We start from the raw sequence: 25032 nt of genomic DNA, 5'->3' as shown, positions 1-25032 counted from the left end.
TTTTTCCTTTGAGGAAACCCTGCATACTTTAAGGGAGCATTTCCAATGGGAGAGTCAGGACTACCTTCAGTCTAAAAAGAGACTCGGGGAATTCTTGGATCTTCAGCAACACAGACTCTTGGCCATCCCCCCAATCCTAGATGTTGTAGATGATGTTTTCCTAGGATCCAGCTCGACTCCTGACGCCCTACCTCCTGCTCCCAGAAAACCAGACAGGTACAATAGAGTCCCCTGACTCTCACAAATATCTGTTTAAAAATCCAACAGCTGAACCTGAGGTCATTTCTCAAAGGCCAAAAGTCATTAAAGCAACCTCTGTTTAAGAATCCCACACCCTCAGACAGGGATTCCCGAGCATTGGACAGATGGGGTAAAAAAAAGTATACACCATCTACTCTTGCTATCAGGGCACTAAATTATCAGTTCCGCATGCTGAAATTTCAGAAACATACCCTGGAACTCCTTAAACAAGCAATGTCTTCCCTACCTGCTTGGGCAGAATCTAAAGATTTACAAGACTTAATGCATTCTGTAAGCCAAGTAACTAAACACACTTTGCACTGTGGTTTTGATGCCTTAGAAGCTTCTTTCAGGGCTGCAGTAACTGGATCTGTCATTAGAAGACATTCATGGCTTAAGGAACAACCCCTGCCAGACCATGTCAAATCTAAGTTGTTGGATGCCCCCTTGCACAAAGATAAATTATTTGACACTAAGGCAGAAGAGGTCTTAAAAAAAATGGAAGAAAAAGCAAAATCTATGCAAACAGTTAAGGCTTTCTTACAAGTCCAGCCCCCTAGGTTCAGCAGTTATTGTCCCTCCAAGCACTGGTCCTTTCCTGCTCTGAGTAAACCACCCCAGCCTAGGCCCCATGGAAACAACCCCCCCCCCAGACAGCAACCCCAGGGAATGCAGAGATCTAAGCAGTGGACTACCTCCACTTCAAAACCAGGGAGTTCTAAATCACCCCTTATGTTAAGAACTCACAATGACTAACCTCCGCCCCCCCCCTCTGCCCACCTTCACTTACCCCTAGGAAGACTACTCTCATTTCACTCAAGCAACTGGGCCACCATAACCAAGGACCAATGGGTTCTGAACATTGTGTCCCAGGGAAACAAATTTTCCTTCCATACCCTTCCAATCCCAAAAGGGTTCCGAGACCTACAACCAAATCAGTGGGTAGAGGCTCAAAAGCAAATCCTTTTCCTTCTCTCTATGAGACCAGTAGAGCACGTTCCTGCAGAACAAATAGGCCAAGGTTTCTACACCAGACTTTTTCTGGTGCCCAGAAAAGAAGGCACCTGGCACCCCATCCTCGATCTATCAATTCTAAACACCTTCCTGGTGATCCCAAAATTCAAAATGCTTGCCCTCCAGCAGCTGCTACCCATGCTCTCCAAGGACGCTTGGCTAGCCACCCTAGATCTAAAAGAGGCCTGCCTCCACATTCCTATCAGGGAATCATGCAGGAAATATCTCCGCATCAGGGCAGGATCTCAACACTTTCAGTTCTCTGCACTTCTTTTGGCTTATCTACTGCTCCCAGAGTTTTTGCAAAATATCTGACTCCGGTCATTGCCTTTTACAGACAAAGAAATATTCAAATTTAGACGACTGCCTGATTCAGGCAGACAGCCAGGAAAAGCTACTCAAGCACCTGCCTTTGTAAAGACACTACTAACCTGCCTAGGATACACAATCAACGAAAAGAAATCCAAACAGGTGCCCACCCAAAGGATAATCTTCCTGAGAGCAACTCTGGACACAGCATTCCAGATGGCATTCCTTACACCAAAGAAACAAATTTTCCTGACAACCTACTTCTCTCAACTACCCACCAGGCCCCAGCTATCTGCAAGGAAAATCCTGCAAGCTCTGGGATCCATGGCATCTTGCATTCTACGTGCCAGACTGCACATGAGGAAACTTCAGTGGTACCTAAAGAGCCTTTGGTGTCAACACTCTCAAGACCTGGAAACTCTTCTACCTATAATGACTTGCCTCAGAAAAGAATTTCTTTTGGTGGGCAACAGCATGCTCCCACAACAAGGGACTGCCTTTCTCCCCACCCCCCGCTGCCCTGACCCTCACCACAGATGCATCAGACTACGCTTGGGGTTGCACACCTGGACAGCAAGTGCCAATGGGAGCCCTCAGGAAATCCCTCTGCACATCAATCAAAAAGAGATGATGGCTGTGCGGCACACCTTGATAGCTTTCAAACCCCTTCTCTCTCCAGGGGCTCTCCTGATCAAAACAGACAACACCACGTGATGTGGTCCATTCAACAAGCAGGGAGGGACTCACTCCTACCCTCTATGCAGGCTGGCCATGACCCTTTGGCTGACAGCCTCTTCCATGCAGCTACATCTGTTAGCACAATTCCTACCAGGCTTTCTCAACTCTCTGGCAGACTAATTAAGCAGAAACTTTCTGGACCTACATGAGTGATAACTCAACAGATATACCTTCACCCTAATAACACAGAAATGGGGAACCCCGAGGGTCAACCTCTTTGCCTCCCACACCAGCCATCAGCTCAAAAATTCTGCACCAGGGAGCATCACTGCATGGCTTGGAAAGTGGATGCCCTGCCCTGTCTATCGGTCTGTGCCTTTCCTCCCCTACCTCTCATCCTCAGGGTACCGCTCAAAGTAAGGGAGGAAAACCAAGGACCGTTCTTATAGCTACAGATTGGCCCCTACAATACTGGTACCCCTTGCTGCACAGCCTGTCCCCGCTGCCTCCACGGCATCTTCCTCAGATTCCAAACCTTCTGACCCAGAGGGAAGGGGAATTCATGTATCCCAAATTGCAGGCATTCAATTTGGCAGCTTGGCTTATTCCCTTACCCCAAACCAATCTGCCACTCTAAGTAAACAGGTTCTGGATGTTATCTATGAGACCAGACGTCCTAGCACTAGAAAGTCTTATGCAGATAAATAGAAAAGGTTCTGCACCTGTATCCAGGCTAAGGGAGTCAATATGATACAGCCCTCCATCCCAGATTACTTAGCTGACCTACTACACAGCGGTCTCTTTTTCTCTATAAAAATTCATGCCTCTGCTATTTCTGCTCGTTTTCCCACAGAGCAGCCCCTTTTCTCACACCCTTTGATCAAACAGTTCCTCAGAGGGGCTAGCAACCTGAGGCCCCCCAGAAGGATACCAACGCCAGCTTGGGACCTTAACTTTGTCTTGGAAAAGCTCACCCTGTCCCCTTTCAAACCAGCTTCTTCTGCAGAGCTAATATTTCTCTCCTGGAAGACAGCTTTCCTTCTGACCATCACTTCAGCCAGAAGAGTATCTGAATTGCAAGCACTCATGGCTGTGGAACCCTTCATCATCTTCCATGCAGACAGGGTATCCCTCAGAACTAACCCTTCCTTCAAGCCCAAGGTGGTGTCCAGTGTGGCTCTCAACCAATTCATTCATCTGCCCACCTTATTTCCTAATCCCCAGAACAAGGAAGGAAAGGATAATTCACTCTCTAGATGTGCACGGACAGCTCATATTCTATCTGGACAGGACTAAATCCTTCAAAAAGCCTGATCAATTGCTGGTTAGCTTTGCTGCACGGGCAGAAGGCAAAGCCATCTCCAAGCAAACCATTTCCAAATGGATAGCACACTGCATCCATTTCTGCTACAAACAGCATGGAAAGCCTCCCCCCAAGGGGGTCAGGACACACTCCACCAGAGCAGCCTCCACCTCTGCAGCTTTCCTAAGAGGAGTCCCCACCAGGGACATCCTTGAGGCTGCCACCTGGACATCTGTTCACACTTTTACCAAGCATTACCACCTGCCAATCTTCTCCAAATCCAGGGCAGGGTTTGCCTCTGCAGTTTTGCAGGGCATCCCAACCAGCCCCTAGTTTCCTTGACTGCCTCCACCCATTTCCTCAGCTTTGGGAATCTACCTAAATGTAATGACTGCGACAGTGAAACACAAAGAACATCGTACAGTTATGTACACTTACCATAAATGTAGATGTTCGAGTGTATTCACTGTTGCAGTCCTGGTTTCCCTCCCTCCATCCCCCTTTATTCTCTTTCTTTCCTTACAAGGGACATATTCATATTTATTTTGCACTGGTGGGTTTGTTCACCCAGAACCTGCCCTCCTCCTTTGGGGCCTCCTAAGAGGTTAGGGCAAGAAAAACTGATGTAATGGTGTCGGCTGCCTTACTTTATACATCTGATGACCTGATGTCAGTCCTCAAGCGACAGCAACCAATGCAGAAATACTAAGCCTCTGGTATCCGGGCCGGCCGAGGGCTACCCTGACGGGGATAACCCAAATGTGATGACTGCAACAAGTGAATATACTCTAACATCTACATTTATGGTAAGTGTACACAGCTGTACTTTCTAGGTAGTTGCATCCGTACATCACTTTTATGCCCTACGTTCTGTGCAGGGAGCATAAATGTGACATATGGTGCATACAAAAACTTTTTTATGCTTTTTCATAATGGCCGAGTGTCTGGCTGCTTTGGGTGGGACATCCCTTTTATGAAAAAATACTCCAACAGTGACGACATTTAGCAGATTTATTGATTTACATTTCATAACCCTCAAAGTTTTTATTTTTCCATTCTGTTCCTTAAAGCAGACACTTGATCAGGTTTCAAGTATCCTGTCCAGTGATTATCCCACAGTTGTGAGATTCGCATTTACAGTTCAGTGGATCAGAGGTAATGGGCAGCCATCTGCATGTACGGTGGTTGGAGGAGAACCCATTATGCCCCATCTCCAGTTGTATCCTGACATTACTGTTTGACAGAAGGCCAGCCATCACCTCCACAAAGTAGAGATTCGTGCCATACTTAGAACCCTGACTTCCTCACTAGGCCTATCACCTCAACCAGTTCTCCATTGCAGATGTTAATAGCCAAGACAGCTCACAGTGGTTGTTTTGTACATTGATTTTTTTTTTTTTAAACTGCACTGTATTATATAGTTAATGTTTTTACATGCTTTTTAAAGAAAATGCATATTTTTTTTAGTATTTTGCAATTGTGATCAGGGCAGGGAAACATTTTGCAAGAGTTTTTTTTTTTGATAATGTTTGTCATGTTATATAAATTGAGGGGGGCTATAAAACATAACAGAACTCAATACTGACATTTAAATAAAATGCTTCCTGAACTTCATATGAACACTTTTTTTTTTTCTGGTCTATGAAACCTGCTGCTTGGTTTTGTTAGTTGTAGAGGGCAGTTTAGAGACCGGAGTGTGTGTAATGCTTAATGCTGTCTTGCTGCAGGAAATGTAAGCACGACATTTCCAAGAATGTAAGCATGACTTTTTCTCAAAGAGTGTCATTTTTTCCCCAGTTAATTGTCTAACAATTTGTACTATTTCATGAAATAATTCCCTCAGGAGCAAACATTAATGCACAAAAAGGAAATTGTCAGCAACCCATATTCAAGTCCTTACAAGGACAGTTTTAGATAAAAATGCAAGTAGCTCTCCCTTCAGGTCAATAACAGCCCTGATCTGCTCCCTCAACTGATACTGTGTAGAAGTAGTAGGAGTAATCTCGTTTTGGAGGTTCTGCATATTCCACAAATCTCACTTCTTTTCATACTTGATATCCACAGTCTGAACCTTTACAGGTTGCTGTCTCATGCAATCAAGCCTGTAATTTCATGGGCACAAATATTAAACAGATACAACTAATAACACCAGCATGAGGAAGTGAAGTGGTTTCCCTCTTGAACCGCTAACAGCATTTCTCAGCATGATAACCAGATGTCTTGCTCAAAATGAGCTTGTGATAGTTCCTTATTTTAGGCTCATTGCCTGGGATAAAATTACCATTCATTTCCCACTAAGACGCAAGTACCACAGTGGCATGTTGTTTAGCTAAATGTATGCCTTAATAATAATCCTTGCATCAAAAGTAGCATTGCTAACATTCAGTCACACTGCAAACTTTTAAGATCCTGAATTATGTTATAAAACCGACTCTCTAAAGACAAATCAAAAATACCGGCAGCATGTAATTGCTGTTGTAACCCTTCAGTTGTATTTCAAAATCTCATGTCCAGTAAAAATTTCACATACCAATGCACAGCTTAACTTTTTTCTTTTTTAACACATTTCCATTGTGACACCAGATTTTATAAGCTTTATAACTGTGGCATTCAAAGATCATAACAGAGGGTCAGAAAATAAGCGCAGACTCCTTTTAGAACCATGCATTGAAATAAATTGGAGAGAATTTTTAAATGATAAACATGCCATTTTGTAGCAATGCATTCCTTTCTAATGTTTTATTCTTCTATGCTATTTTTTAACCTCCCTGTCATGCAGTTTAACGGGTTCTCTCATTTTTTTCCCTGAAAGGGAACTTCATCATCACTGCAGCACATCATTGAACTAATGCAGTAAAATGCTTAAATGCTTAAAAAGTTTGCATTTTTTGTAACTTTATGGAAATGTGTTATTAAAAAAATATTTTTGTAAATTATTACATGCTTTTTCATGGTTTTTGAAGAGGCAAATCATATTATTCTGAGCTTTGTCTAATAAGAAGTCGCTTTTTGTGCATAAAATCTGTTTTCCCTCCATTTTATTTGTGTTTATTCTTTGTTCACCAGGTTAGTTCCACAAGGTTAGTAGCGTCTTTTCAAGGGAGATCTGAAGTGATATTTATACTACTTAGGGAAATTTGGCCAAGGAATTGAGGAACTTCCCCTACTTTCTCTGATAGGTACAGTGGGATCTTTGGCATCCACCACAGCTACCACAAATACAGGCAGATGGGGCCCTCAGCTTGTCATATCTGAAGGACAGACTTGCTTTGGTAGTATAATCCTTGAGTCCAGCAACTTTTTAGTAACTGGTTTCTGTATGGCTGTACTTAAAACAGTCACTTGCTGTTTTGTTGTAATAATATAGGGCCCTGTCAGTTGAGATCCCATTGTATTACTGAACTGGTGGATCTTAACCAGATCTCCTTGTTCCAGGTGAGCCTCACTCTGTTCCCATTCTTCACTTTGTTTGTGTAACCAGTTACCCAGGACATGATCAGCTTTTGAGACTCTTCCCTTATTGGCAAAAAATTTGGTCATGGAGCTAGTGTCATACAGGTTCACAGACTGGACTTTAATTAGGCTATGAGATGTCAACTCATAGTCTGTAGAAAGCTTCTCGTATTTCACCCAGTAGTTTCCATTGCTTGTGGAAGTACATATTACTTCCTCCTGTTACACTTCCTACATTGTGCATGGCACATGCAACATATCTTTAAAGAACATATCTTTAAATATGGTTGTGCATATCAGCTGTCTTACTTTTCCATTTGAGTCTGTAATTCATTATTTGCTATGTTTGTTTTTTTTTCCCCTGTATGACCTAGAAAGTAAGCAGTCAGTGCTTTTACTTTAAGTTTTGATCATGTTTACTTTATTCAGAAGACCTTCTTTAACTCTCTAATCACTTGCCATGATTTTGGTAACATAGTCCTTGCACTTTTCCCCACCCAATTAAGTTGTAATTTTTATTTATTTATTTTATTCTGCAATGCTAATTTCTCCCTTGGAATTTTAAGTAAGTTTCCTAACTACTAGGCAAGATGTTATATTTTTGTATTAAAAACCATGTGGGCTTATGTTATGAGCCTAATGCTGTTATTTCAGCTGACACCCTTATTGTTAATACACATAGTAGGCACAGTACCCTAGTACGCTGAATTTAACCTATTTTCAACTTCAGATGCCTACTCAGAGCATTGTTCTTTACAAAAGTAATCTCTGTCATGTAGAGGGAAAGGACTGTAAGATGGATCCATTAGGACACTACACTTAAATTATCTTTAACAGTTCTTTTGCTTGCTTTTCCTCTATTACATTTACTTTTTAAACCCAGTACTATGGGACTTTCTTTTGTGCTGGGCGCATACGATTTCATTCCATATCACTGTTGCAATATTCATTATCAAAGGGATCTCCTGCCAAAGATATCCCATCATCCAGCCAGTATACCAAAGCCTTTACATCTTCCCAGCATGGTATGTCAGCCAAGGCATAAGGCATAAAGGTGATGTACACATGCTGGATACTCAAAACATCTTTGCTGCCAGTCTGAATACTAGCTGAACATCTGTTTGAATGCCCTTCACTGAACTGGTGTCTACAGAGCCATTCACAGATAAGTGCCCCATTGGGCTTCCTCCTTTTTCTTTCTTTACTTGTGTCAGTGTGGGAGGCAGATTCCCCATAAAAATCGCCACGAGAACAGTGTTTGTTCTGTTTAGGTGCTTCACTCCATCATACACAGTGAACCATTTGTCAGGCTTTTGTTCCTAAAATGCTTCGCAGCAGTCTGTCCTCTTTCCATTTGTCTTGCGAACCAAAGTTTCAAACTTTTGGCCAGGGTACCATAGCTGAATCTACCTGCCCCAAGGTATAGCCATCTCTTAAGAAGAAAACCAAGAAGGTTCGATCTGGAATTGCTGATTTCCAGCCTCCGCTGAATGTCTCTCTCGATGTGAGGGAAGACCCCAAAGACCCATCCAGTACCGACACTGATTTCCTCTGCCATGACTCGTATCAGAGGCCAGCAAAGAACAGACTTCTCACACATCCTGTCAGGCTTTGCAAAGGTCCACTGCTGACATTGAGTGAAAACCATGTCCGATTATTTCTGAAGGGCCCAGAGGGATTCAGCAAATTCTAGATAGAGAAGAAGTGCTGTGCACCCTTATTGAGTCTAGGCATGGTTCAGAGCCTCCTAGTCTAGTCAAAGCTGGTGTCCCTCTGAAGAAGCAGAAAACCAAGCATGTTCCTTCCATTATTAAGGATCCTCAGAAGGAATGGCAGGATTTTACTCTGGGCTTGTTCAATGCCCTGACTGCTTTTAGACTCCTCGGGGGTTGTCTGTTCCTGCTGCCCCTTGGTCCTGTACTCCTCCTAAAGGGACTAGGAAGTCTTTTCCTTTTTAGATAGGAAAAGGACTCTGAAAATGAGTTATTGGCCCATTTTGCAGATTGCCTGACATTTAGACTGTGGGTCTAAGGAACAGAATTCCTTGAGTCCTGATTCTACTTTTGAGGAATTTTGTTTTGGAGATATCGTAGTTCGCATGATGGAGCATTTTAATTGGGATTGCTCACAGGTCTCTGATATTCAAAAGAGGGATTATGAGCTTTCGCAGATGGAGTCTCAACTTCTGCTGTTCTCCCTGTGTTTGATGGCGTGTTGGCCACATTTGCAGCTACCTCTTTGGCCACTGACTCCCAGCCTCCAGCCCCTAAGAAGTCTGACTATTTCTATAAGGTGCCCAGAGGCCTTTAAGTATCTCTACAAGTATCCTCCTTCAGACCATGACATGGTCTCTGTTTTTCTCGATAATGTCATCCAAGCTTCTTCATTCTAATAAAGATAGTCAGGCTATGGAGAGCCTGAAGAAATATGTATACTCCTGCGTCTGTGGCCTTTAGGGCCATTAATTATCAGACTGATCACTCAAGCACATTTTGGCCCTTTTGTCTGAACTTGGGGAGGGGGGGGGGTTGTGTCACCTTCCTCATACTGCCTGTCACTCCATCAAATGTAGTTATGATGCAGCCGATGCATCATCTAGGCTTGCTTCTTCTGGCTCAATTATAAGGAAGTACTCAACTTCATTTCCAAGCGTTACAAAATGACACTAAAGCTGAGCTACTGGATGCTCCATTAGACAATCAAATGCTATGGCTGATGCAGACTTGTGTAAGACACACTGCAAGATAATGGTACAGTGATACAGGCTCATAAACAAGTCTTTGTTTCTCCCATACCTACATTTCAGAGAAACTATCTTGTCTGCCTTTGTGCATAAGCAGCCTTGTCAGACTCCCAAGGGGAAGAGGGCTTCTAAGTATATATTCTCTAAGTCTGCCCAGACTTCCAAAACTCGAAAGCCCCATTTTCAGGACAAATCTGCGTCCGTATGATATATTTTCTCCCCTTCCTCTTTGCCAGGTTCCACTGTCTCTCAGGCTTTCCCTGTATGGAAATAGATAAGTTAGGTGATGAGTACTACAACTGTGAAAAGGACCTCTACTGTTATGGTAATATTTTACACAACTTTACTTTCAGTATTGATAGCTCCTTCATTTCCCAAATGTTCTACTACTTTGATTAGCTAGATTTTTCTTTTTGTACTGTGTGTTTTTATCTTGCTAATACCAATGTGATTATCTGAATGGAAACAAACGAAGGCTCAAGGACACAGTCTCCAAAGCGAAAAAAAGTAAAAACAGGTTTATTAATAAACCGTTTTTACTTTTTTTAGCTTTGGAGACTTTGTGTTCTTGAGCCTTCGTTTGTTTCCTGAGTTGCAGTTTGGATTTGTTTGTTTGGATTACACTGATTATCTGAATGCTTTGATCCTGTTGATGCTAACTATAGAAGCCTCGTTGTTATTTTGAATTAATTACCAAACTTTAGTACCATTTAGTAGCGTATTAGTTTGTTCTTTGCAACAGTCAGATTTTTCCTTGCCAAAGTGGAAGTCTTAATTTGGACTACACTCACTCTTCATGCAGATGTTTAGAGTTATAGGAAGTTGCAAACCTTTGCTTAATTTCTTTTAATTCATCCATCTGTCCTGAGCATCTCCGAGACTTTCCTTTCTCTCTCTCTCTCTCTCTGTCCTTTTTTGTCTTTATTTTTCCTCTTTTCCTACCTTTTCTTTTAATTTGATTTTGTAACTTATTAACTTGATCAGATTTATGTTTCATTTTAGCTTTTATTGCATTTATATTTGTTACCTTTACCTGCCTGCATAATTCTACTGCACTGCCGTGTACCTTGGGCCATTTTTTCCATAAAAATAAGGCTACTTACTGCTGTAAGATGTAAAGCAATAGCTAGCTGTTGCAGTAGGACTCAAGTGAATGAATTTATTTCAAATTCAATTCTTGTTTGTTTGTTTTTTAACACGGTTACTTTTTCCCCATTCTGTAAAATCACAAATTAATGTAAAGAGCCTTTAAAGGGTCTCTTCCATCCTTCTACCACACATTTACCTTTACTTTTTTATTGTTTTTAACTTGCCCATTTAAATAAGATGTCTAGTAAAAATTCAGAGCTTGGTTTTTCTGTGCAGTTAGTAGAAAACATTCGGGGACAGTCTTACCCTTTTAGAAGGTAACTTGAGAGTGTCCCTTCCTGCTGTGTTTTACTTAAATCTAGATTTCTTTTCAGATGTTGTTCCAGATCTAAGGGAGTTATTGACTTTGAAAAACCTCAAATCAAAACCAGAACCAATACTAATATGCAACAAAGCAAATAACAAATGAACTAGACCAAAAAAAAAAATTCTCAATAGGAAAATAGTACACCTCTCTAACGTTTCAGCTAAACAGTCTTCTGGGAGTTAACAAGTACAAAAAATCCACTATTAAATAGTAAAATCAATTAACATTAATAAAACAATCATCCAATATAAATGCTAAATTACAAAAGAACTTTCCAGATACATTCCCTGTTTAAACCCATATGTATGTGTGCCATACTTTAAAATAAAAACATTTTATTTAAACAACAATTTATTTTTCATCAAAAAAGCATTTCACCTGGAACATGTTCTAATATACATTTCCTCAAATCAGTAAATACCCCCCCCCATTAGCCTGACGAGTCTGATATGCAAAGTTATGGAATGCATCATCATGGACCTAATAAATAAGGATATAGGGAATCTCCAAACTCTGAATTCCACACAGTTTGGTTTTGTGCAGGGTAGATCATGCCTGCTTAACCTGGTTGACTTCTTTGAGTCAGTCGCCAGAGCTGTGGATAGAGGCAAGGTGGTTCATACAGCCTACCTTGATCTGGCCAAAAGCCTTTGATACCATTCCCCACTCAGTAATCATAGAAAAACACACTAAGCTAGGTATCAACCCCTGCATCACTAGGTGGGTTGCAAACTGGCTCACAGATAGAACCCACAGTGTGAAAGTAGCTGACTCCAACTCAGACTGCTGACCAGTCACAAGTGGAGTCCCACAGGGTTCTATCCTGGGTCCCCTCCTGTTTGGTATCTACTTCTCTGAAGTCCAGGCCAACACAAAGGGACTCTGGCTGACAAAGTTTGCAGACAATTGCAAGTTGGGAGCTATTATTATCTCCCCAAGTGATGTTAACATCCTACAGATAGGCCTCACTGAGACCAACGACTGGTGTCAGAACCATGGCCTTAAGATCAATGCCAAAAAAATGTGTAGTCATCCCCTTTGGGAAAAACCCAGTTCCCATGAATTACCACATCGATGGTAGTCCACTGAACACAGAAGGTGTTATAAGAGATCTGGGAACACAGGTTGACAGCAACCTCTCTTTTGACCACCACATTGCCACTGCGGTCAGAAAGTCCTTCTGTGTGGCACATCTCATTACTAAGGGTTTTTCATCCAGGAAGAAAGAGGTCATTGCCTCCCTCATTAGGCAAATCATCGAGTACAATGCCACATTTGGCATGTACCTCACTAGACTACCTGCAACAACTGGAGAGGCCGCAAAACTACCTCACAAAGAGGATCCTAGGCCTTAAACTCTTGTCCTATATGGAAAGACTAAAAAAAAAAAAAAACTCCCAACTATTCTCTGTCTCATATTGCCTACTTAGAGGCAATATCTGCTTGACTTACAAAGCCATGTCTAATTCAGCTCTGTTAGAAATGATATATCTAAAGAAATCCCACTCCCTCTGCACCACACGCATCAGAGAACTCAACCTTATTACCACAATCAACAGAACAAGCTGGAGGGACAGGTTCATAACCCAGAGACTGCCCAGGCTATGGAATAGACTTTCCATACATGTCAAACAGCGCACCTCATAGGTCCTCTTCAAGTGAAATCTTTATGAGTGGATGAGAAATAGAAAATTCACCCCGGGGATCACTCCAGTGGCTTTACTCAACAGAGGCACTGGGGACTAAGGTCAGGTGGCACGATGCCAGGGTAATCCTATGGGCTATGCTTGTAAAGGCTCCAGGGCCATTAGCCTAGTACACACCTATGAACCTATATTATAATGAGCAGCTACAGGATTTTCACATTTATTCTTTTTAATGTCCCTAATATGTTCCTGCAGTCATACTTCCAAAGATCTTTTTGTTTCACCTGTATAAAAAAAGATTGCAGGAACATTTCAAAACATACACCACCCCTTCTGTATTGTAAGTATACTGTATTGCAAGTGTGTAAAACAACGGTCAACTTCCCTTGGTATCACCAAAATCAAAAACAAAAAATAAAGAAGCCAAGAAGAATAAGGATCAGTCGTGTCCAATTGTCAGACAATTGGACACGACTGATCCTTATTCTTCTTGGCTTCTTTATTTTTTGTTTTTGTATTGCAAGTGTACTGTGCTATGGGATTATATCTAACACCGTTGATCTTATCAAATGACTTAATTACATACTGGCATACTGAACAACCTCCACAGGCATTGGTACCTAGAGTTCCTAGTTCTTTACCAAAACCCTCTTTCAGTTCATGAAATAAACTATGAACCACTATATCTTAGTTATTGACTTTGAGCCTTATTTTGGGTCTCCCTCTCTACAGATTTCTGTAAGTACTTCATAAATCTTAACATGTACCTATTCCTTAGCACTGAGAAAAATAACTTTTCTGGCCTGTTCTCTGTGGAGTCTTACTTCCCTATATTAAAAAATCCATCTGTGATTGGCAACTTTCATTAATATAATACTGCACTGAAACACAAAATGCTGACTGCCACAGATATCCAGAATGATGCTTCCAATACAAGATGTAACAAACTTTTACTGAATGAACGATAACGGAAAAAGTTGAGCGCTTTCACCCATTATATATGGGCTTCATCAGAACAACTAACTTACTATCATTTAAATAGACAATTTGGTGCCAAATGCCATTTTAAAAAAAAATTACTTAAAGGAGCCCTTTTTTGAAATTACAATTTTGTCAGTAGCACATTATACAACATGTCAAAGAATTAATAACTGTAGTGGAGCAAACACTACTGTTTGATGTAAAACTGATTCAAATTATATTACTTTCATATTAGCACAATATAATATACTTATGACAATGTATAAAATGTATTAAAAATTTTGTTAAAAGTATGACAATACTTTAAAAAGCCTTAATCACACTGCTAAACATATAAATATATATATATTTCAATATTGATAATATCATATAATATATTGAAAGTATGCAATATGCGTGTATGACAAAATATATATAAGAGATGTATAAAAAATTCTATAAAAATTATATAAAAAAAAAAGCTAAAAAGTTACTAAAATACCAGCAGCTGAGACTATAAAATAATCCTATTAGGGACTAGATCAACCTGAAAACTATGGTCCCTTACACATTAAATCCTTCTTTTCAGGATAGGTTTGGTGGCCATTTCTTATATCATGCCATCATATTGAGCCAAGTTATAACAAGAAATTTGCTCACAGGAAAGTGTTATTAGTGTTTGAACCAGTACTTTGAAGTAGACAATTTGTCGTTTTTAACTGAACAGAATTAAAAATTGTTTTTATCCAAGGAAGGACCTGGGATACATATGTAGTGCTTGCATACCAGCAACTACAAGAAAGGGGATATATAATACCCGCTAAATGGATCATCTTGGAGCTAGCTACCACGTGGAGGGAGTAGCCTTATTGTATCTTTTCATTTACACCTAAAATCCTACATCTAGCCCTACACTAAACTGTACATGCACCACTAGCTATCCACTTACCTTAACCCAAACGCTAACCCAAAAGTCCGTCACTATTGCTCACTCACCTCACCCGCGCCCTAACCCTAACTCACCTATCCCTAACCCTAACTCACCTACCCCGTGCCCTAACCCTCACGTCCACACAATTGCACACTTACCTGATCCCGACCCGTAACTTTCCACCACAGTGCTGAAAATAGTGAAGCCACAGGAATGGCCAACCAAATTCCTTCCCTAGGAAGAAATTCTTTGTTCTACAGCTTCGCTATTTTCAGCATACACTGAATAGGGGTCGATATTAGGACATTCGAAGTTGTGAAACTTCAAATTTTCTAATATAGACCCCTTTTTTACTACTATATCTTGGTGGTGAAAAAGTTGTTCTCAACTTTTAGACAGGCTTTGTAACATTAAAATATACTGTTAAACAAATAGGGTGTGCAGGAAACTGTACAGACATCTGTAGTACAAATGTATCTCAGAAATGAAATTCTGTAATTTTGCAGGGTTCAAAAGTCAGACTGCATGATAGTTTTACATAATAAAATAAAAGCTGACAAAGATTTGCATCGGTGCTGGTGCTGTTTAAGCATTTATATTTTTTAGAAAACTGGTCTCCCAGATTTGCCATTAGACTGTTTTGATATGCTGGAGTTTAATACAGTGACACAAATTATTACTAAAACAGCATGCAGTTACGCACTTCTCATATCAACAAAATGTTAGGGTTAAGGTAAAGAAATACAATGGAGATGACTGCCATGTGCAATGGGTACTCTGAACCTCGTAACTTACTTTTTTCCTAGCTGGTCCCTTCACTTTTCCAAAGGTCTCTATGAATAATACTTGCCATTTTTCCCCTTCTATTTACAAAATTACACTGAGAAATACAGAATGGTTTTGAGCACTAACTGAGCTAGTACTAGAACAGAAACGTGATGCCTATATGAGGCTGTAAGTAGCACAATTTCATATTTTGCTAATCAAAAATTAAAATGTGAGCTGACCTGACTCTAACCCTTCTTGTGACTTCTTTTTCGACTTTGTTTCTTATCTCCGAGTTCAGTCTAAACATGTTATTCCAATGCCTCATATTTATCTCTGAATTTAGCCTTGGCGATAGAGACATTATTCCAACACACACATACTTTCAGACTTTTTGACAATAAGTGACACCATTTTAAGTTTACATAAAGCAAGTATTTCAGATTTCTTAAATAATGCAAACATTATCTCCTATGACCATTTCATTCAGAATAAGAAAACATGTGGGTTGTTAACTATTCTTTCCAATAATTTAATCAATATAAAGAATTTAAAAGTAATTCACTGTGATCATTGTACATTTCAAAGGATTAAAAAGGGTCAGCTGCATATTTTAATTTAATGTACAGTTATTAAATGTATTAGATCATTATTCTCCAAGCTTGAGCACTATCCTGGACACATGAAAAAAAAAAGTGTGTGTTGGATGTTAGTCCATCTCTAATTTGTAGGCTTTATTTGCACTTACCTAAAATGTTGCTTAAATAGGTTTTGCTTCAACTGGTACCTGATTTCTTTGACCCAGTCATACCTCTCAACCTCTTAGAGCAAGAAATCTGGACAAAGCTGTGAAGCCTATGCACTGGCCCAGCAATCAAAGAGCCTCAATCCTCACCACTAACACCAGTGAGGGGCGCCCATATAGGGAAAGGATAATAAATGCACACACAGTAAAGTACAATTTCCCTTAAGAGCACACAGAGATCACAGTCAGTCTGGGGCTGGTTTCTCCCTTTCTCTCCATGTCCCCAATAAGACTCCCCACTGGCACAGCTATAGGGTACAGATCTCAGCCTAGAGGACAAGCTAAAACCAACAGCACCCTCTCTGTCCAACCAGTGCTTCGTGTACCTGCCCAAGTAGCTGACACAGACACACTCTGAGATAAGAATTTATGCAACCACACAGACGCTCGTGAGGAAGGCTGGCTCAGGTTCTCCAGCTGTGCCCCTTTTACTCAGACTATATGGTAGAAATCAGTGCCACCACCTAGCTAATATTTATCAGCTACTCAAAGGCCCTTATGAAAAGGGTGTCAAAGTATTACTGTGCAATATTATTATCCAAATGGTAAGTGCGAACGAACAGTCAAGACTTATCTGGAGTGACTTGGTACAGTATCACTATATACATGCAATGCACTCTTAATACCCACGGTAGTGGTACTGCGGTAGCGTTGTCGCCTCACAGCAAGACGTTGTCACGTTCGATTCTCAACTAGAGTGTCTTCTGTGTGGAGGCATGCGTGAATGGGCATGCCTTCGTTGAAGGTTGTGCGTCAGGGCTGGTAACTCGGCACTTAAAAATCCACTACCAAACATTAGCGGACTGGAGTTCCGCTGTGGCGACCCCTAACCGGGATAAGCCGAAAGACACAACAACAACTTTTAAACCTTAAATTATCTCTACACAAAAGAGCCACAGTTGAAGGGTTTAAAAATATTTAATAATAAATAATAAAAATACAAGACAATACTTCTTATTACACAGTGCCAGTCAAGAGTTCAGAGATCACAGTGAAATACTTAAAATTATACCGTAGAAAAGTTCTGACATCACAGAAAAACACTTAGAAATAGCTAGGAATTAGGATGATTAGACTAAGAGAATACATAGTTCTAAAATCCTACTTACATACAGAAACAGGCAGTGCTGGTGATGTTGGATGTCCTCAAGACAAAATGCTCTAATGTCCTCATGCTTTCTCTCCTTAAATTGATAACACAGTACCACTGATTAATTTCAGATTACATCATTTCTTTCTGGTTCCCAGGCTCACAGACTCTGAGGTTAATAGCCCCTTTGATCTTGCAGCTGGTCACGAACCAGAGCAATAAAAGAAATTATAAATGTAAATTCTAGCCATTAACCCTGGCCTTAAAACAATAGGCAGAATTCCTTCATCCAGACATATCGGCTCAGAGTTTTGACATCAAAGAATTGACTTGTCAGCTTTGTTACAGCAGAGTGCAGTGTTACATTTTTGCAGTTCCACATTTAACACAATTTTCCCATTTAAGAGAACAAGCCTGTGGCTTATATTACTATTCACAAATGACATAATTCGATCTGGCTAGGTTGACAGCCTTCACCTATCTTCACAAAAGCTATAATTAATGGGGGACAAAGACCAAAAACAGGGACAGTTTTTAAATATTGCTCATACAAACTTTGAAAGTTGATAGACTAATAGGTTTTGCATTAGCATACATTTACTGGAGTATGAAGTTTGAAACTCAAATGTCTGTCATTTTTTCTGACTTCAACTCTCAATTTGCCAGAAAACCACAAATTTATGAGAAAACAGACCAAAAATATGAGGCAAAAAACTGGATGTTCACCGAAAATCTATACATTTGAGAGGTATGGACCCAGTATTGTAACAAGTTAACTCTTGCATTACATGAGTAGAGTTGAAAACAGTCAGAAATTAAATGAATATAAGATGAACAGTTGCAATCTGTTAACCTATTCTGCCTGCCTTGGAGCAGAAAAGATCATTAAGTTAATAATACTGAATATTCTTTTTCAGGTTTGTATACAACAGAACAGGATATTGGAGTGATTGGTCCATTCCAGTACTTGTTACAACTGCTGCTGGCTTTACCTATATTGCATTCTTACTGGTAAGTAATGATTCCAGTTTGAACCATGACAAACCTCATAAGAGGAGATGTTATATAAGGTGTAACAAATACCCTGTTTTCATTGTTTCTGTGTGTGAAAGACAATATCATAGCACTCTCTCTGCAACCCTGCCTTTTGTTTAGTTTTCATGTATATTCTTTCAGTTTTTCCATCATTTATGGTAGATGAAATCAGGATTTTGACTTCAAAAGCAGCTTATTGTAGTTACAAAACATGCATATTCATTTCTTACCTGCCTTTCACCAGCTTGTTGAATTTACTGCAAATGCTTATTTATGTTTCTTAACTTGGTATGTCCCGTTAGGTGTGGCCTGTTTTCATGTGAAACCTGAAGTGGCATTCATTTTAATTAAAAGATGACTGGCCAGGGCAGCAGGGAATTTCCTTCAGACTTTGTAATAAGTGCCATGCAATCTTTACATCAAGCTGAACTACCCCTAAATTAGGTAGGTGGGACTTGAATGTAATGACTTTTCCAGATATTCTTATTTGTCAAGGCAAGCCTCTTATTTAGTTATATTATTTATTTATTCCAGTTTGATGACCGGGGAGCTCCACTGGGCTCGGCGAGCCTGTTTTCAGTGGAGGCCCGGGGAGAAAAGCTCCAACAATACATAGTTACATGAATAATTACTAAGAAACTTTGCGTAACTGACAAATAAACAGGTAGCATTCATAAAGAAACAAACAATTACAATTTTGTTTAGGTGTAAAAGACAGGCAAATGACCTTGAGGGTAGATTTTACAGTATAGTTATTTATACATAATACAAATGAGCAAGGTTAGCCAATTGAGAGGTTAGCCAGGAGTAAAAGTGGAGGAGACCTTGAGAGGCATAGGGTGAAGAGTACAGTTGCATTTCCTGTTTGAGTAAAGTTGAGAATGAAGAAGAGTTTTAAAATTTTCAAGGTTATCGCAGGTCCTAAGAGTGGAGGGAAGAGCCTTCCATTTTTTGGCTAAGGTGAAGGAAAGCAGAAGTTGACCAGCTGGGCGCTTGGGTTTGTGGATGGTGATTAGGTTCTGGTGGCCTCTCACCACCTTGTTTTCTTCACATCTCCATAATGTCCCTTTTTAAGATATTATTGCACTTGTAATAATCCCGTAGAGTATGACCAAACTAAAAACTCTGTTCAGATCATGGGATTCCATTGTTTGCTCATTTTTGCTGCACTGAAGCTGACTAGAAATGCACCCAGTGCACCTAAGAGAGAGCAGCAAGATAAGCAAAACTAAATGCCAAACAGATTATTTTATTCTTTCATCTCCAAAACATTACTGGGTCTATATTCCTCAGCTGATCAAAATCAGTTCAAGACGCACAGGATGCCCATAGTCACCCAAGTAAAAATGTAGTACTGAAAATCGAGCATGATCAGGGGTCCCTGTTTTCCCTATCCTTGATTACTATCTCTGTTGATTCAGTGATTTATGCCTCTTCCATACCCTTTGCCCTTCCTCCATTTCCAAATACCAAAAAAGGTAACAGTGGTGGTGAAAAATCTTGGCTGGCGCAACATAAAGTCCCCCTCCCCCCTTTGAACTCTGTTCTAACATCAGTCAGTGACTCCTCATGATTTCTTTGCTTTCAGACATGCTTCTAACTATGTCGCACAAAATAGTGGATCATAGCCTTGCCAACCCTGCTGTTTTTTGGAATGGATTTGGCCTACTGACATATGTTTAGCAAAAATGTATGGACTAGGATAACCACACTGAAGTGCAGAACTTTTCTACATTACTTGGGAGGCGGCTGTCAGTTATTGGTGAACTCTTCAGGCAGTTTACATTCCTTTATAGCACAATCTAGTGGCAGACTCTCTAAGCAGGTCCAAAACACAAGTTCATGAATAGATGCTTCACAGAGACTTGTTTCTGGACATTGACCATCAGTGGGATATTCCTAAGGTAGATCTTTTTGCCTCCTCTCTGAACAGGGAGCTTTCCTGTCTTCTGTTCCAGAGTGAAATACCATCTGGTGTGGAAGATGGACGCCCTTTCTTTTCCTGGGAATTGGATGTTTCTTTATGCTTTCCCTCTTCTTTCTCTACTTCCAAGAGTGCTGCAAAAGATTCAGCTGGACTCCTAAAAAAACTGCTCGCGACTCCATTTTTGCCAAGACAGCACTGGTTTCCCCTGTTAATGCATCTGGCCAGGGGCAGTCACCACAAGTTACTTCACCGGTTGGATCTCCTCACACAGGACAAGGGGTCTGTCATGCATCCTTACTTGTCTACTCTTCAATTGACATTGTGTGTAATAGGGTTTTGATCCCTTTCAGGCACCTGTTTTCGGAGGATGTGCTCAGGGTTTTGCAGGAGGCAAGGAAACCCTCAACCAGAAAATCTTGTGTCCAAATGGAAATGATTTTCTGTCTGGTACAGTGCTCTTAACCAGGACCCTTTTCCAGTGGGGGGCCCTCTAGTCCTCTTTATTTGTGTGAGTTGCTCCAGTCTGGCCTGGCCTGTTATTCTGTGGAGGCCCATTTGTAAGTTATTTCTGCTTGTCTGCCCTTGAATTCTCCTGTGGCTTCTTGTTTTGATGTCAAACAATTTCTTAAAGGTGTTCTGCATATTAGTCTTCCAAGGAAACCAGTTCCTCCTCCTTGGGACCTTAATTTTATTTTGGAAAAATTAACACAGGCTCCTTTTGAGCCTGCAGCTTCTGCTTCTTTGCAACATTTTACCTGGAAGACTGTTTTGCTGCTGGCTGTTCTTCTCAGAGAGTTTCTGAGCTCCAGGCCTTATGACCATTCCACCTTTTTTTGGCTTTTCACAGGGACAAGGGTGTCCCTTCATACTAATCCTTTTATACCCAAGGTAGTACATTTTTTGCCCTTGAATCAGTCTGTACAACTCCCTTCCTTTTTCCCTTCTCAGTCTGCCAGTGAGAGGGCCCTGCATACCTTGGATTTGCACAGACAACTCGGGAACTATTTGGAAAAAAACTAAAGCCATTCACAGTATTGATCATCTTTTTGTTTCCTTTCATGTCAATACATTGGGTTTGGCTGTTTCTAAGCAAGCAGTCATCTCCTCCTGGATATCTAAGGTCATTTCCTTTTGTTATACTTTTCATGGCTACTTGTGTTCGAGCTCATTCCATTAGGCTGTTGCCTCTTCTGGTGCCTTCTTCAAGGGGGTTGGAAACCAGTTGCCCGTATGTCCTTTTATGGCATACATTCTATGTTGGGAGAATAAATGTGATGCTTGGCACATACAGAATCATTAGGCTTTTGTATATTGGCCAAGGGTCAGGCTGCCCTGGGTGGGAGATCCCTTCTGCTTAGAATACTGCAAAAGTGAAGAAAAGGTCATCTACTGTTACAGTAAGATTTTACACAACTGTACTATCGGTAGAAGTGTACTTACTAACTGTTGGTAGAAATATTTACCAGAATTTGCCACAAAAGCACTTTATTGCTTTGCTTCATGGAAATTGCAAAGACCACTACCACTCCTCTACATACTCTGTAAAAATGTGACCTGGTTATGCCTTTTCCAAGTTTTAATATTTAGTTTATCTGAAGTACCTTCCTAAAGCAGATGTATTGCGTTCCTATGTACCTGTGATGCTGTCTGGGTAACAGGCAAGCTGTTTTGTATTGTGCCTTTATAGCACAAACAGGCAGTTTAGTCAGAGTGTGGCTATGTAGTGTGAGAATGGGTCCAAGACGGCATTTGTATAGGCATGTAAACTCCTTATAAGCTGCAGTATTCGGATCTTGTGTATACATGCAAACTCTGACATGTATAGCAGTCAATGAATAAAATAGTTTCCAGAGATATGTACACTATAGGAATGGAGTCTAAAAATATTTTACATGTTCATATAAGCATCTTGGATAAAGAGATTTTTTATTTTGATAAACTATGTACAGACCCACTAGACACAAGTATCCCTTTTCAGGGGCTATCTGGGGAGAACCGTCTGATTAAATGATTTCTGCAGAGTCATAAAAAAGGCAAATTGAGGCTGGGAAATCTACCTCTAGACTATAAGAAGGAGTTTGTTAGTATTTCATAGTCTTAATCCTCTTTGCCAACTGCTAGACATATTTATGTACCATGCCAGTTCCAGTCACCCCTAATTGTCTCAGTTCATCTATTATATGGATTGTCTACTCCTTCCATCCCATTGTATCTGTAATGACATTTTTAACAGTTTTCTAGGTTCTCTCTCCAGTTTCCATGCTTTGTTTTTATGTTTAACTCAGTTCTGACAAGTGTATAGTGGGATTATAGGAATTATAAGAAAAGTGAATCAGGGAATCATTTACTCCTTGCTAATGCCCACCCTCATGTTGTACACCCTATGTCTAAAACTGCAAAGCAGATTTATCCATGGAAAAGCTTGTGGTCAGTCAAGACAAGCCATCCCGCCACAACACTTTCCCATTTTTGTACATGTGGTCATGGTATCACTTCAACAGTGACAGTCATCAGGAGCCAATGTTCACACCACTGTGTGGCTGTATCTGTCACAGTTGTTCTTCCTTACCATGCACATTCATACTTGCGGCCAACTTAGTGTGTCCTGTCCACCTACTACATATCTTTGGAGTGTGGTAGGAAACCGGAGCACTCGGAGAAAATCCACGCAGACACAGAGAGGACATATAGACACAGAAGACAGCCCAGGTGGGAATTGAACCAGAAAACCTTTTGCTGTGTTTCTGTTGCAGTATCTTGCCAAATAACCTGGATGTCCAGCTCAGGTACTAAAGCCAAAATCTTCTCTTGAGACATACATCCAAAGTATGATCTAAGCCTGCAGAAGTATGAGTGTAAATGCTCAGATAATCTGCCTGCCAGTGCAAATGCAGATCTGTCAGTCTGTTCCACATGTGGTCATTAGTAGCATTGGCCTTCACTGATTCAGATAAGTGACCCATTGGGGATCCTTCCTCTATTTTTCTCAGTTGCCTGATCAGACTAGAGATAAAACAGTTCTTAAAGGCTGTACTCCACCTGAAACCTCCAGGGAAAGTCATCCCCCTCCTTCTGACCTCCACTTTTTTCTAGAAAAACTAACTCTCCCTCCATTTACCCCATCCCAAACATCCCACAGGTCCCACGCGTTCTGTGCTTGCCACCTGGATACTCATCCGTAAGGAAATGGGCGGCCCTTCTTTCTCTGCTGTACCCAACATCTTTGGACTACAGTTGCAGGGATATCAATGTCACCCTCCCTGGAGTCTAGAAGGACCACCTATCCTAAACACAACAAAGTTCTGGATACTCATCCGTAAGGAAATGGGCAGCCCTTCTTTCTCTGCTGTACCCAGTGTCTTTGGACTACAGTTGCAGGGATATCAGTGTCACCCATCCTGCAGTCTACAAGGACCACCTATCCCAAGCTCAACAAAATCCTGGATACTCATCCGTAAGGAAACTGGCGACCCTTCTTTCTCTGCTGCACCAAATGTCTTTGGACTACAATTGCCGGGATGTCAGTGTCACCCTCCCTGCAGTCTACAAGGACCACCTATCCCAAGCTCAGCAAAGTGCAAGTTTAACACAATTTAATCTTGTTAGCCTACAATTTCTCGTTTTTAACATTCCTTGATTTACTGTAATTGGTCTGGCTTGCACACGCGCACGGACCATTTCTACTCTCGGCCATTTATTTCTCCTATTCAGGTTTTATGCAACCATGGTTAGTAGATGTGGTTCCCCCCTCTTGGCCACTGGATGGCAGTGTTAAACAAAACAACTCCCACTAGCCCTAACCCAAAAGAAAATATTACAGGAAAGATGAGGGTTAGAAACCAACAGGCTAAGGAATAAATATTCTTAGAGCTGCTGTTTATTCCCAGTCAGGTGCTTTAACAGCCCATCTATACAGAAGCATTGTCCCTATAAATACTTTTGTGTCCACCAAAGCAATTGTTAGATTTTTTTCCCTTCCCGTTCAAACAAATTTAAACTGACCTTTGGAACACTAACCAAGTGCTGTTCCTGATTGTTTTCCATTACAACCCTTTCGTCTTTCAGCTGGGTGGAGCCAGTATTGTGAATAACCAAATCTCCTCCCTCTGTATACGTGATGCCCCCCCCCACTACCCAACAGGAATCTATAATTAGAAGGCCACAATGGTGGCACCATTTTTAAATACCATTTAACCCATCCCGAACATCCCACCAATCCCACACATTGTGTGCTTGCCAGTAAGTGTAGTCTAGTTCTTTTTAGATTGTTTTGTATGAGCTTTACAGTTAATGTTGGTATAAGCATATGCTGTGTTTAAACTTTGTCACAAATGTACGAAAAAATGTGATATCATGCTATTAGTATACTCGCTAAGTACCGATGATAAAACTGTGTTTTCAGCAGTACAAGTAGCGTACACCGTAATTCCATCTGCTGTTAATGGTTATGTGTAGTGTAGGAGATTGCCGCATTGTTATATTTAAGTAGGAACATTGCACTGCCTGTTTTTGAGGGGTTTTAGACCTTTTACCTCCTCCGGAACTGTTTTCCATTTAAAATAAGGTGCAAGTCATCACGATGTACTGGTGCTATGCTGTTTGCGCTATTTATTAGTGTTGAGTGTAAAGCTGTCTAAAGGCGTTCGGCCTGTCCATTAACTTGCTGCTCTTCCCTCC

The 25032-nt window shown here is 40.7% G+C and overlaps 1 protein-coding gene across 2 annotated transcripts in view; it reads left to right on the top strand.

Annotated features, from left to right (window-relative positions):
* The window catches only part of GDPD5 (glycerophosphodiester phosphodiesterase domain containing 5), a 1733766-nt gene that overhangs the window by 1032507 nt on the left and 676227 nt on the right, over positions 1 to 25032 (top strand). For both annotated transcript variants that reach the window (XM_044071140.1, XM_044071141.1), the window contains one exon: positions 18311 to 18404. In XM_044071140.1, coding sequence (XP_043927075.1) covers positions 18311 to 18404 — 94 coding nt within the window. The remainder of the gene's footprint in view (positions 1 to 18310; positions 18405 to 25032) is intronic.

The sequence above is a fragment of the Protopterus annectens genome, chromosome 5.part0 (genome assembly GCF_019279795.1).
Source record: "Protopterus annectens isolate FY-2018-M chromosome 5.part0, PAN1.0, whole genome shotgun sequence".
Classification (NCBI taxonomy): Eukaryota; Metazoa; Chordata; order Ceratodontiformes; family Protopteridae; genus Protopterus; species Protopterus annectens.
Note: the sequence above shows the minus strand (reverse complement) of the source record. Positions and strands in the feature narration are given on the sequence as shown.